The sequence below is a fragment of the Ranitomeya imitator genome, chromosome 8 (genome assembly GCF_032444005.1).
Source record: "Ranitomeya imitator isolate aRanImi1 chromosome 8, aRanImi1.pri, whole genome shotgun sequence".
NCBI lineage: Eukaryota > Metazoa > Chordata > Amphibia > Anura > Dendrobatidae > Ranitomeya > Ranitomeya imitator.
Genome location: NC_091289.1, coordinates 4,082,049 through 4,096,685, shown reverse-complemented (window position 1 = coordinate 4,096,685; position 14,637 = coordinate 4,082,049). Strand labels below are relative to the sequence as shown.

Genomic DNA, 14,637 nt, shown 5'->3' with positions numbered 1-14,637 from the left:
CCACGGGTTCCTACAATACCCCCCATTCAGTATTCTCCTATAAAGCACTCCCAAGACACTGTCACATCCAGCTTCAAACATCTCCTCTGACAGGTGGTGTCATCTTGTCTCCAGCAAACCATACTTAAATCATCTCATAACCCCTAAGACCAGTATATGTGCATCCAGATCTGCTCTTCTGTCCAGTTCTGCTTACAAAATTCACCATTTTCAGATGAGCTCTTCATACCTGTTTGCTAGAACTGGAGCTATTGCACCAAGCTGACAGACAGCCGCGAGCCACGATTCATAGGACCGCGAGCCACATGTGGCTCCCGAGCTACAGGTTGGGGACCCCTGGTCTAGTGGTTCCTATGTGTATAACGTCACATGCTCACCCTCTAGTGGTTCCTATGTGTATAACGTCACATGCTCGCCCTCTAGTGGCCTCTGTGGGTATAACATCACATGCTCGCCCTCTAGTGGCCTCTGGGTATAACATCACATGCTCGCCCTCTGGTGGTCTCTGTGGGTATAACATCACATGCTCGCCCTCTAGTTGCGCCTGTGGGTATAACATCACATGCTTGCCCTCTAGTGGCCTCTGTGGGTATAACATCACATGCTCACCCCCTAGTGGCCTCTGTGGGTATAACATCACATGCTCGCCCTCTAGTGGCCTCTGTGGGTATAACATCACATGCTCGCGCTCTAGTGGCCTCTGTGGGTATAACGTCACATGCTCGCCCTCTAGTGGCCTCTGTGGGTATAACATCACATGCTCGCCCTCTAGTGGCCTCTGGGTATAACATCACATGCTCGCCCTCTGGTGGTCTCTGTGGGTATAATATCACATGCTCGCCCTGTAGTGGCCCCTGTGGGTATAACATCACATGCTCGCCCTCTAGTTGCGCCTGTGGGTATAACATCACATGCTCGCCCTCTAGTGGCCTCTGTGGGTATAACATCACATGCTCGCCCTCTAGTGGCCTCTGTGGGTATAACATCACATGCTCGCGCTCTAGTGGCCTCTGTGGGTATAACGTCACATGCTCGCCCTCTAGTGGTCTCTGTAGGTATAACATTACATGCTCACCCTCTGGTGGTCTCTTTGACTATAACATCACATGCTCGCCCCCTAGTGGTTCCTATGGGTATAACATCACATGCTCGCCCTCTAGTGGTTTCTATGGGTATAACATCACATGCTCGCCCTCTAGTGACCTCTGTGGGTATAACATCACATGCTCGCCCTCTAGTGGTTTCTGTGGGTATAACATCACATGCTCGCCGGGGATAACGTCACATGCTCACCCTCTAGTGGCCTCTGTGGGTATAACATCTGATGCTCGCCCTCTAGTGCTCTCTGTGGGTATAACATAGTGGCCCCTGTGGGTATAACATCACATGATCACCCTTTAGTGGCCTCTCTGGGTAGAACATCATCTGCTCGCCCTCTAGTGGCCTCTCTAGGTATATATAACATCTGGATATTGCAAGCAGCTCTCTTACGTTTATACGGAGATTCCGGTGCACGCTGCGCCGCTTTCCTGCAGGTATTGCTGGGATATTTTTCCTGACGCGCGGAGTGTGACGTGTGAGATCCTCCAGCTCACATGCTCAACCTCTAGTGGTTCCTATGGGTATAACGTCACATGCTCGCCCTCTGGTGGCCTATGTGGGTATAACATCACATGCTCGCCCTCTGGTGGTCTCTGTGGGTATAACATCACATGATCACCCTCTGGTGGCCTCTGTGGATATAACATCACATGCTCGCCCTCTAGTGGCCCCTGTAGGTATAACATCACATGCTCGCCCTCTGGTGGTCTCTGTGGGTATAACATCACACGCTCACCCTCTGGTGGTCTCTTTGGGTATAACATCACATGCTCGCCCCCTAGTGGTTCCTATGGGTATAACATCACATGCTCGCCCTCTCGTGGTCTCTGTGGGTATAACATCACATGATCACCCTCTAGTGCTCTCTGTGGGTATAACATCACATGCTCGCCCTCTAGTAGCCCCTGTGGGTATAATATCACATGATCACCCTGTATTGGCCCCTGTGGGTATAACATCACGATTGCCCTCTAGAGGCCCCTGTGGGTATAACATCACATGCTCGCCCTCTAGTGGCCTCTGTGGGTATAACATCACATGCTCGCCCCCTAGTGGTTCCTATGGGTATAACATCACATGCTCGCCCTCTCGTGGTCTCTGTGGGTATAACATCACATGCTCGCCCTCTAGTAGCCCCTGTGGGTATAATATCACATGATCGCCCTCTAGAGGCCTCTGTGGGTATAACGTCACATACTCACCTCTCTAGTGGTCTCTGTGGGTATAACGTCACATGCTCACCCTCTAGCGGTTTCTATGGGTATAACATCACATGTGCCCCCTCTAGTGGCCCCTGTAGGTGAAACATCACATGCTCGCCCTCTGGTGGTCTCTGTGGGTATAACATCACATGCTCGCCCTCTAGTGGCCCCTGTGGGTATAACATTACATGCTTGCCCTCTGGTGGTCTCTGTGGGTGAAACATCACATGCTCGCCCTCTAGTGGTCTCTGTAGGTATAACATCACATGCTCGCCATCTAGTGGCCTTTGTGGGTATAACATCACATGCTCGCCATCTAGTGGCCTTTGTGGGTATAACATCACATGCTCGCCCTCTAGTGGCCTCTGTGGGTATAACATCACATGCTCGCCATCTAGTGGCCTTTGTGGGTATAACATCACATGCTCGCCCTCTAGTGGCCTCTGTGGGTATAACATCACATGCTCGCCCTCTAGTGGCCTCTGTGGGTATAACATCACATGCTCGCCCTCTAGTGGCCCCTGTGGGTATAACATTACATGCTAGCCCTCTGGTGGTCTCTGTGGGTATAACATCACATGCTCGCCCTCTAGTGACCTCTGTGGGTATAACATCACATGCTCGCCCTCTAGTGGTTTCTGTGGGTATAACATCACATGCTCGCCGGGGATAACGTCACATGCTCACCCTCTAGTGGCCTCTGTGGGTATAACATCTGATGCTCGCCCTCTAGTGCTCTCTGTGGGTATAACATAGTGGCCCCTGTGGGTATAACATCACATGATCACCCTTTAGTGGCCTCTCTGGGTAGAACATCATCTGCTCGCCCTCTAGTGGCCTCTCTAGGTATATATAACATCTGGATATTGCAAGCAGCTCTCTTACGTTTATACGGAGATTCCGGTGCACGCTGCGCCGCTTTCCTGCAGGTATTGCTGGGATATTTTTCCTGACGCGCGGAGTGTGACGTGTGAGATCCTCCAGCTCACATGCTCAACCTCTAGTGGTTCCTATGGGTATAACGTCACATGCTCGCCCTCTGGTGGCCTATGTGGGTATAACATCACATGCTCGCCCTCTGGTGGTCTCTGTGGGTATAACATCACATGATCACCCTCTGGTGGCCTCTGTGGATATAACATCACATGCTCGCCCTCTAGTGGCCCCTGTAGGTATAACATCACATGCTCGCCCTCTGGTGGTCTCTTTGGGTATAACATCACATGCTCGCCCCCTAGTGGTTCCTATGGGTATAACATCACATGCTCGCCCTCTCGTGGTCTCTGTGGGTATAACATCACATGATCACCCTCTAGTGCTCTCTGTGGGTATAACATCACATGCTCACCCTCTAGTAGCCCCTGTGGGTATAATATCACATGATCACCCTGTATTGGCCCCTGTGGGTATAACATCACGATTGCCCTCTAGAGGCCCCTGTGGGTATAACATCACATGCTCGCCCTCTAGTGGCCTCTGTGGGTATAACATCACATGCTCGCCCCCTAGTGGTTCCTATGGGTATAACATCACATGCTCGCCCTCTCGTGGTCTCTGTGGGTATAACATCACATGCTCGCCCTCTAGTAGCCCCTGTGGGTATAATATCACATGATCGCCCTCTAGAGGCCTCTGTGGGTATAACGTCACATACTCACCCCTCTAGTGGTCTCTGTGGGTATAACGTCACATGCTCACCCTCTAGCGGTTTCTATGGGTATAACATCACATGCTCGCCCTCTAGTGGCCCCTGTAGGTGAAACATCACATGCTCGCCCTCTGGTGGTCTCTGTGGGTATAACATCACATGCTCGCCCTCTAGTGGCCCCTGTGGGTATAACATTACATGCTAGCCCTCTGGTGGTCTCTGTGGGTATAACATCACATGCTCGCCATCTAGTGGCCTTTGTGGGTATAACATCACATGCTCGCCATCTAGTGGCCTTTGTGGGTATAACATCACATGCTCGCCCTCTAGTGGCCCCTGTGGGTATAACATTACATGCTTGCCCTCTGGTGGTCTCTGTAGGTATAACATCACATGCTCGCCATCTAGTGGCCTTTGTGGGTATAACATCACATGCTCGCCATCTAGTGGCCTTTGTGGGTATAACATCACATGCTCGCCCTCTAGTGGCCTCTGTGGGTATAACATCACATGCTCGCCCTCTAGTGGCCTCTGTGGGTATAACATTACATGCTAGCCCTCTGGTGGTGTCTGTGGGTATAACATCACATGCTCGCCCTCTAGTGGCCCCTGTGGGTATAACATCACATGCTCGCCCTCTAGTGGCCCCTGTGGGTATAACATCACATGCTCGCCCTCTAGTGGCCCCTGTGGGTATAACATCACATGCTCGCCCTCTGGTGGTCTCTGTGGGTATAACATCACATGCTCGCCCTCTAGTGACCTATGTGGGTATAACATCACATGCTCGCCCTCTAGTGGCCCCTGTGGGTATAATATCACATGCTCGCCCTCTAGTGGCCCCTGTGGGTATAACATTACATGCTCGCCCTCTGGTGGTCTCTGTGGGTATAACATCACATGCTCGCCATCTAGTGCTCTCTGTGGGTATAACATCACATGCTCGCCCTCTCGTGGCCTCTGTGGGTATAACATCACATGCTCGCCCTCTAGTGGTCTCTGTGGGTATAACATTACATGCTCGCCCTCTAGTGGCCTTTGTGGGTATAACATCACATGCTCGCCCTCTAGTGGCCTCTGTGGGTATAACATCACATGCTCGCCCTCTAGTGGCCCCTGTGGGTATAACATTACATGCTCGCCCTCTGGTGGTCTCTGTGGGTATAACATTACATGCTCGCCCTCTGGTGGTCTCTGTGGGTATAACATCACATGCTCGCCCTCTCGTGGCCTCTGTGGGTATAACATCACATGCTCGCCCTCTAGTGGCCTCTGTGGGTATAACATTACATGCTAGCCCTCTAGTGGCCCCTGTGGGTATAACATTACATGCTAGCCCTCTGGTGGTGTCTGTGGGTATAACATCACATGCTCGCCCTCTAGCGGTTCCTATGGGTATAACATCACATGCTCGCCCTCTGGTGGTCTCTCTGGGTATAACATCATCTGCTCGCCCTCTAGTGGCCTCTCTGGGTATATATAACATCTGGATATTGCAAGCAGCTCTCTTACGTTTATACGGAGATTCCGGTGCACGCTGCGCCGCTTTCCTGCAGGTATTGCTGGGATATTTTTCCTGACGCGCGGAGTGTGACGTGTGAGATCCTCCAGCTCCTGGCCTCTTCCCTTAGTAAACATGGCCGCTTAACTTCCGCATTCACGACAAACATTCCGCAAATGAATGGACACGTCATAGCCAATCAGCGGGCGACAACTACATTGCATCCGCCTGTGACGTGTTTCAGGTCTCAGCCAATAGGATGGCAGGACGTGTTACAGGCAGTGACATCTAGCCTATCGGTGCTTGCGTCGTGGAAACGGATTGTTTCGTTTGGCCAATAGCGAGTGAGCGGGGGCGGGAGGAGTTGCTAGGAGAAGCAGAGCCGTAGTTGCCGGTGAGCTCAGTGTGCGGAGAACGGACAACGATGAGGACTGTGTACGCCCTGACGGTGACCGGCATCCTGCTCCTACTGCCGGGTCCGGGACAAGCGCTGAGGCCGGGGGAATGCGAGGGTGAGCGTGGAGGGGCAACGCTAGTGTGGGGGGAATGTGAGATGAGGGGTCACGGTGTCGGAGGGGAGGGTAATGTGAGATGAGGGGTCACGGTGTCGGGGGGGGGGGGGAGGTAATGTGAGATGAGGGGTCAGGGTGTCGGGGGGGGGGGGAGGTAATGTGAGATGAGGGGTCACGGTGTCGGGGGGGGTAATGTGAGATGAGGGGTCACGGTGTCGGGGGGGGGGTAATGTGAGATGAGGGGTCACGGTGTCGGGGGGAGGTAATGTGAGATGAGGGGTCACGGTGTCGGGGGGAGGTAATGTGAGATGAGGGGTCACGGTGTCGGGGGGAGGTAATGTGAGATGAGGGGTCACGGTGTCGGGGGGGGGGGTAATGTGAGATGAGGGGTCACGGTGTCGGGGGGGGGGTAATGTGAGATGAGGGGTCACGGTGTCGGGGGGGGGGAGGTAATGTGAGATGAGGGGTCACGGTGTCGGGGGGGGTAATGTGAGATGAGGGGTCACGGTGTCGGGGGGGGGGTAATGTGAGATGAGGGGTCACGGTGTCGGGGGGAGGTAATGTGAGATGAGGGGTCACGGTGTCGGGGGGAGGTAATGTGAGATGAGGGGTCACGGTGTCGGGGGGGGGGGGGTAATGTGAGATGAGGGGTCACGGTGTCGGGGTGGGGGGGGTAATGTGAGATGAGGGGTCACGGTGTCGGGGGGGGGGGTAATGTGAGATGAGGGGTCACGGTGTCGGGGGGGGGGGGTAATGTGAGATGAGGGGTCACGGTGTCGGGGGGGGGGGAGGTAATGTGAGATGAGGGGTCACGGTGTCGGGGGGGGGGGGTAATGTGAGATGAGGGGTCACGGTGTCGGGGGGGGGGGGAGGTAATGTGAGATGAGGGGTCACGGTGTCGGGGGAGGTAATGTGAGATGAGGGGTCACGGTGTCGGGGGGGGGGGGAGGTAATGTGAGATGAGGGGTCACGGTGTCGGGGGGGGGGGAGGTAATGTGAGATGAGGGGTCACGGTGTCGGGGGGGAGGTAATGTGAGATGAGGGGTCACGGTGTCGGGGGGGAGGTAATGTGAGATGAAGGGTCACGGTGTCGGGGGGGGGGGGGGGGGTAATGTGAGATGAGGGGTCACGGTGTCGGGGGGGGGGGGGAGGTAATGTGAGATGAGGGGTCACGGTGTCGGGGGAGGTAATGTGAGATGAGGGGTCACGGTGTCGGGGGGGAGGTAATGTGAGATGAGGGGTCACGGTGTCGGGGGGGGGGGGGAGGTAATGTGAGATGAGGGGTCACGGTGTCGGGGGGGGTAATGTGAGATGAGGGGTCACGGTGTCGGGGGGGAGGTAATGTGAGATGAGGGGTCACGGTGTCGGGGGGGGGGGGGGGTAATGTGAGATGAGGGGTCACGGTGTCGGGGGGGGGGAGGTAATGTGAGATGAGGGGTCACGGTGTCGGGGGGGGGTAATGTGAGATGAGGGGTCACGGTGTCGGGGGGGGGGGGGTAATGTGAGATGAGGGGTCGGGGGGAGGTAATGTGAGATGAGGGGTCACGGTGTCGGGGGAGGTAATGTGAGATGAGGGGTCACGGTGTCGGGGGAGGTAATGTGAGATGAGGGGTCACGGTGTCGGGGGGAGGTAATGCGAGATGAGGGGTCACGGTGTCGGGGGGAGGTAATGTGAGATGAGGGGTCACTGTGTCGGGGGGGAGGTAATGTGAGATGAGGGGTCACGGTGTCGGGGGGAGGTAATGTGAGATGAGGGGTCACGGTGTCGGGGGGAGGTAATGTGAGATGAGGGGTCACTGTTTGGGGAAAGGTCTCACGGCGTCTGTGTATCACACTCACGTTTAGCCTTTGCCCCCATTGCCGGCCTTGTGATGGGAGTTCCCTTGGTGTTGGGGGGTTCAGGGGAGCCCCATCCTCAGCTCATCATTAGGGGTCCGCTGTGTAGACTGGAGACCCCTGATCGCAGACGTACCCCAGAATGAGGCTTTGTGACCGGAGTCTGAGTTCTTGTGACCACCGTTGCCCCCGGACTTCTCCCTGGGGGGCCGCCATGGCTCGTCTTACGCTGTGCACACATCCTGACGTCCTGCTTGTTGTTCGCAGTCTGTGTCTCGTTCCTGAGCCGCTTCTACGAGTCCCTTAAAGAGAACGATGTGACGTTCACCCCGAACGCGGTGGAGAAGGAGCTGCACAAATCGTGTGACGCCGCCAAAGGGAAGGAGAACAGATTTGTGAGTACTGTGTGACGGTGTGAGGGGCTCTATGAATCCCATCAACCCTGAGGACCGGAAAAAGGGAGCAATGCTGCGATCTAAGGCTACGTTCACATATGCGTTGTTGTGTGTTGCGTCGGCGACACATGCATGCAAAAACGCATGGTTTTGTGACGCATGCGTCCATTTTTGGCTTGCTTTTGGACGCCAAAAAAATGCAACTTGCTGCGTCCTCTGTGCCCTGACGCTTGCGCCAAAAATGACGCATGCGTCACAAAACGCAAGACAACGCATGTCCATGTGACCCCATGTTAAATATAGGGGCACATGACGCATGCGTCGCCGTGGCTGCGCCCGACGCAACGCTAATGTGAACGTAGCCTAAGCGCAGTAAAAACTAGGTGTAAACTGCACGCTAAGATCATTGCACTCGCCGAGTCAAAGGGGAAAATGGACCATTGACAGGAATCCGAGGGGACGGTCTGCAGCTGGGCCGCCTGGGCACACGGCCCTCAGACATCCGTGGTAGAATCCCAGTGTGTAGCCGGCGCTCCCGTATGGAGACTCTCATAGATGAGATATATATATATATATAGATATATATATTCTGCTTTATTAAGGTAATTACAGGACAACGCGTTTCGATTCCTGCACCCTGGAGTTGTCTTCAGGTCATTAAAAAATAAATAGTAACATTAATATTATTATTTTTTTAATGACCTGGAGAAGACTCCTTGCTATGTAGTGTAAAGGGGCACGGTCGCCATTACACTCGGCCTCGCCACTCCTGCCAGAATCACTGGTGTTCCCCAGCGGATCTACTGTCTTCTCTGTTCGTTCCGGCTGTAGCGACGCTCGCGGTGCTGGTGAAGCTTACGGTGCTGGGGACGCTGGCGGTGATGGTGAAGCTTGCAGTGCTAGGGCTGGTGACGCTCGCTGGTGCTGGTGACGCTCGCAGTGCTGGGGACGGTGCTGGCGACGCTCGCGGTGATGGAGAAGCTCGCAGTGCTGGGGACACTCGTGGGGACGGTGCTGGTGAAGCTCGCCTGTGCTGGGGACACTCGTGGTGCTGGGGACGGTGCTGGTGAAGCTCGCCTGTGCTGTGGACGCTCGCAGTGCTGGGGACGGTGCTGGTGACGCTCGCGGTGATGGTGAAGCTCACAGTGCTGGGGACGGTGCTGGTGACGCTCGCCTGTGCTGGTGACGCTCGCGGTGCTGGGGACGCTGGCGGTGATGAAGCTCGCCGGTGCTGGGGACGCTCGCAGTGCTGGGGACGGTGCTGGTGACGCTCGCGGTGCTGGGGACGCTGGCGGTGATGAAGCTCGCCTGTGCTGGGGACGCTCGCAGTGCTGGGGACGGTGCTGGTGACGCTCGCCTGTGCTGTGGACGGTGCTGGGGACGCTGGCGGTGCTGGGGACGCTGGCAGTGCTGGTGACGCTCGCGGTGCTGGGGACGTTGGCGGTGCTGGTGAAGCTCGCAGTGCTGGGGACGGTGCTGGTGACGCTCGCCTGTGCTGGTGACGCTCGCCTGTGCTGGCGACGCTCGCGGTGCTGGGGACGCTGGCGGTGATGGTGAAGCTCGCAGTGCTGGTGAAGCTCGCAGTGCTGGTGACGGTGCTGGTGACGCTCGCCTGTGCTGTGGACGCTCACGGTGCTGGGGACGGTGCTGGGGACGCTGGCGGTGCTGGTGACGCTCGCGGTGCTGGGGACGCTGGCGGTGATGGTGAAGCTCGCAGTGCTGGGGACGGTGCTGGTGACGCTCACGGTGCTGTGGACGCTGGTGGTGATGGTGAAGCTCGCAGTGCTGGGGACGGTGCTGGTGACGCTCGCCTATGCTGGCGACGCTCGCAGGGTAAATGACGTCCTCCACGTAGATTCTGCAGCACGAGATTCTGTAAATTATCATCTACACGGCTGGACAGGTAAACGTACCATGAAACTGGGAAAATCCTGGAGCAAATCTAACAGGCTGTGTAGAAACTTCGACCCCCTGTCAGAAGACCCTAGAATTCACGTTTACACTGGCACCAAATGGAGAGGACGGGGGCTCCGCACACCCGTCACACTCCACAGTAGTAATGGTCCCTGGCTGGAGCAATGCCGCAGTCATGGGCAGTCCGGCTCTATTTGGATCCTAAATGGATCCCTATTCACTAAGTGATCAGGTGTCTGAAACCCCACCCACTTGCTAGGAACCAATTAAATTGATGAGTGGGTGGAGTTTTGTATGGGTGGGCGGGGTTACGTCTGTTGAACACCATGATTTTACGCCCAGTGAGAGCATTCAGGGATTTTAGTGGCGGTCACTGGGGTGCTGCCCCCCATCGTTCACAGCAGGGCGCCGGATTGTTCCTGAACGACACATCACTAGGGTGAACGCCACTGAGATGCGCCACTGGCGGGGGAGCGCAGGACCCCACGTGACTTCATGAAATGGCCACAACAGTACAACACTTAAAGGGAACCTGTCGTCTGACTAATGCTGCAGAAACCATGAGCGACCGCAGCCGGGTATATTCTGCGTCATGTCCGAGAAAATGTGCTGTAACCAAGGTTACAGCAGAGAAAAATCATGGTTTAGTGTCTGCTGTATCTGACGGCTAAAGCCCTGCAGCATCGGCCCCCGTGGGTTTGTAGAATTGATTCGGACCTATTAACATTTTAGATGCCAATCGAGACAGCGACATCTAAATGGCTAAAACCTGGAAGGCCCCCTCTATAACCATATGGGACCCTACAATCGCAGGTGGCAATAGTTATTGCAGCCGGAAGTCATGAAATGCCCCCTGCACGTGGTCTGTACACAGATGATCGACAACCAATGATCAAAGAAAGAAAGACGGGAGCTCCCCCTAGTGGTGGCTGCAGACAGGATCTTATCATGTATCTCTGTATACAGGGAGCTCCCCCTAGTGGTGGCTGCAGACAGGATCTTATCATGTATCTCTGTATACAGGGAGCTCCCCCTAGTGGTGGCTGCAGACATTATCTTATCATGTATCTCTGTATACAGGGAGCTCCCCCTAGTGGTGGCTGCAGACAGGCTCTTATCATGTATCTCTGTATACAGGGAGCTCCCCCTAGTGGTGGCTGCAGACAGGATCTTATCATGTATCTCTGTATACAGGGAGCTCCCCCTAGTGGTGACTGCAGACAGGATCTTATCATGTGTCTCTGTATACAGGGAGCTCCCCCTAGTGGTGACTGCAGACAGGCTCTTATCATGTATCTCTGTATACAGGGAGCTCCCCCTAGTGGTGGCTGCAGACAGGATGTTATCATGTATCTCTGTATACAGGGAGCTCCCCCTAGTGGTGGCTGCAGACAGGATCTTATCATGTATCTCTGTAAACAGGGAGCTCCCCCTAGTGGTGACTGCAGACAGGATCTTATCATGTATCTCTGTATACAGGGAGCTCCCCCTAGTGGTGGCTGCAGACAGGATCTTATCATGTATCGCTGTATACAGGGAGCTCCCCCTAGTGGTGACTGCAGACAGGATCTTATCATGTATCTCTGTATACAGGGAGCTCCCCCTAGTGGTGACTGCAGACAGGATCTTATCATGTATCTGTCACAATGCTATAGATTGTACTTGCATATCCGCTCAGAACGCATGGTCAAATGTGTTTGTAATCGTGGCCCGTTGCGTATATCCGTGTCCATATATCTAAGCTGTGACCTCTAACCTTCATCATCTGCTTTTTCTTAGTGCTACTACATTGGAGCAACCAGTGACGCAGCCACAAAGATCACTAACGAGGTGTCTAAGCCGCTCAGTCACCACATCCCAGTTGAGAAAATCTGTGAGAAGCTGAAGAAGAAGGACAGTCAGATCTGCGAGCTGAAACACGGTGAGTGCAGTGGGGTCGGGGACTCGGGGGCTGCTGGACCCCGGAGTGACCTTTGTTTCCTCTCTTCAGACAAGCAGATTGATCTGAGCACAGTGGATCTGAAGAAGCTGAGGGTGAAGGAACTGAAGAAGATCCTGGATGACTGGGGGGAGACGTGTAAGGGCTGCGCAGAAAAGTCCGACTACATCCGCAAGATCAACGAGCAGATGCCAAAATATGCGCCCAACGCAGCAAATGCACGGACGGACCTGTGAGCCCGCTGGACCCGTACACTGACCCCGGGCACAGACTGGACATGAATACTAGCTTCATTTACTTTTATAAAAAAAAAATAGATTTTTTGTTTTTCTGTCTGGAGGACGCGATCGGCTGTAGATGACTCCTTCTCTACGCTGCCGCCGGTCACAATGGCGGTTTATGGCATACGGCGACTTCTGCCAGTGGCATTTTTTCTAGAACATAAGATTCCACTCTGTTTCCTGCTGATCAGGTCCCGGCCCGGGGCTTCCGGAGCGCGGTGGTGGCGCCACACTCCACCTGCTTCTCTGCACAGACGTGTTTGTCAGCCGCCGAAGCTTTCAGTTACCGGCTGGGTGTCACCAGTATTACAGCCCGAGGGGCAATAACTGGAGCAGGCGTTTCGGGGGGATTGATCCGCACTCATCTTTGTATTACTGACACGTGCAGAGCAATATTCCTATGAGAGTGGATGTAGGAAGACGTTCCCAGCACGGCGGAGAAGCGGTATCAGCCGGATCGTGGTGATAGCTCTGCTACATCCGCTCATGCAGCGCGGACCCTGGCACCGAGTGCAGCTCTGATAATGAGCAAATCCTGAACTTTACCGATCGTCTGCAGCAGTCATGATTCAAATGTTATTTCATCTTCTGTACTCCTGTCACATCCAGAGCTGCACTCATGATTCTGCTATTGTCTGACAACGCAGAAGTCAGACAGGTGTTTACAGTTGGCAGGTGCGCAGCAGAACTGTGATTGCGGCTCTGGATATAACCAATGGAGGAAGCATTTTGCGACTTACTCCGCTCCTGCGAGGATTTCACTGTAGTTATGTGGACGCCGCGCTCTGCGTTTTCTACCAGGATCGGATTTGCAGTTGCACCTATTTATTGTAATCACGATTTATCTTCTGTTTCTGTGTGGAGTTTGCTGACATTAAATTTCCCTGCTCTGTCCACTCCATTATATCGGCCAGTCTTCTGTTATCCGTCCAGACCGGATTCTTTATTTTCAGCTCTGTCAACCACATGTGTCAGAAAGACACAAATCCTGTAAGACCGCCACATGGTGTGAAACCAGTCTGCTCCATCGTAAAGAGGAGCATTGAACACGAGGAGGGCGCCAGCAAGTAAATAACAAAAATACCCATGGGGTCCTCCTGCAGTATGTCTTGTATATAGGATCAATAACCAAAGAGCAAAAAGCAGGGCTCACCTTAAGAAATGTCAAGTTTTATTATTACACATAAACCCACAACACCAGGATTAATGTAATAAACCATTAATGTAACAATCCGGAGCACTGGGTAATAGTCAGGGCGGGTATGTACCATGCAATCCCAATATAATAAAGCACAAATGTGAGATGTTAGGAGGCGAAGCTTCGTAGCATAACTGAATGCGTTTATCATCTCTGAATAGATTGGCGCCAAATACAAGGTAAAGAACCTACAACCACATGGGTAGCACCAACCAAAGGATCTGGGGACGTGAATATCAACCCTGTGAATATTCCATATACAGCGAGCGTCCCATATGGGGAGAGGCACAATGCTCCATTCATACATTACCCATCAGTTGTACAGGAAGGTTGTCTACATGACCAAAAATCTGCAGAAAGATGGATACAGGACTGGACCAGCTCCTGAGAGCCCGACGCGCGTCGTCACTAGCGTGACCTCATCGGGGGCAGAGGGAAGTGTGGAGGCTCCAGATAATCTTTACTGTTCTAATTGTTAAGTCTCAACAGCTGTGGAGCTTACGGCGTGGAGACCAGACACACAGGTGACCTTGTACAGGAAACCCCTCCATGGCGTTCTCCAGGGCTAGCACGCACGCCCTGGCATTGCCATGGTAGTCTCAGACACATAGACCCAGCATAGCCGACAAGGGATCTAAGCACGTGATGTGCTAACTTCATATATCACATAACCAAAAGGTCCTTTTGGTCAAAATATCAATATTATGTATTTTGTACACCAAAAATACAAGGTTACTTACTATCAGAAGGGCATTAATGATGAAACACACGGTCCCCGCCGTAGTTTATTATACACAAATTTGTATTCATTAGCAACAACCCATAATGTATGAACAGAAGGTCCTTTTGGTCAAGGCACCATCTCTGCATTATATGTTATAAGCCGGGCGGTACGTCCACAATATATCCTGATTAGAACAAATTTCTCTGCAGGACATATAATCTCCCCATCTGTTCTCCACCCATTAACTCTCATTCGCACCCATATAAAATCGGTATTACAAGAAGAATCTAATTCATAAGTTGGTATTCAGACTTTATAACCATGTCGCAAGATGTAAAAAATGCCAAAAGATGGAAATATATAGTAGATCAGGACCGAAATAACCA

At 53.5% G+C, this 14,637-nt stretch overlaps 1 protein-coding gene across 1 annotated transcript; it reads left to right on the top strand.

The window, feature by feature from the left end:
* Window positions 1-5,796: 5,796 nt before the first annotated feature.
* MANF (mesencephalic astrocyte derived neurotrophic factor) lies at window positions 5,797-13,233 on the top strand. The gene is made up of 4 exons (XM_069736063.1): window positions 5,797-5,964; window positions 8,068-8,195; window positions 11,889-12,030; window positions 12,100-13,233. Exons 1-4 carry the CDS (start codon window positions 5,877-5,879, stop codon window positions 12,282-12,284), a joined length of 543 nt encoding a protein of 180 aa, XP_069592164.1. The 5' UTR covers window positions 5,797-5,876; the 3' UTR covers window positions 12,285-13,233.
* Window positions 13,234-14,637: the final 1,404 nt, after the last annotated feature.

Excerpts from the sequence above, each read along its gene's own strand:
- MANF (XM_069736063.1), top strand. The coding sequence starts at position 5,877 with ATGAGGACTGTGTACGCCCTGACGGTGACCGGCATCCTGCTCCTACTG. Across the intron at positions 8,196-11,888 it reads AAGGGAAGGAGAACAGATTT|TGCTACTACATTGGAGCAAC; the intron begins GTGAGTACTGTG and ends GCTTTTTCTTAG. Across the intron at positions 12,031-12,099 it reads GATCTGCGAGCTGAAACACG|ACAAGCAGATTGATCTGAGC; the intron begins GTGAGTGCAGTG and ends TCCTCTCTTCAG.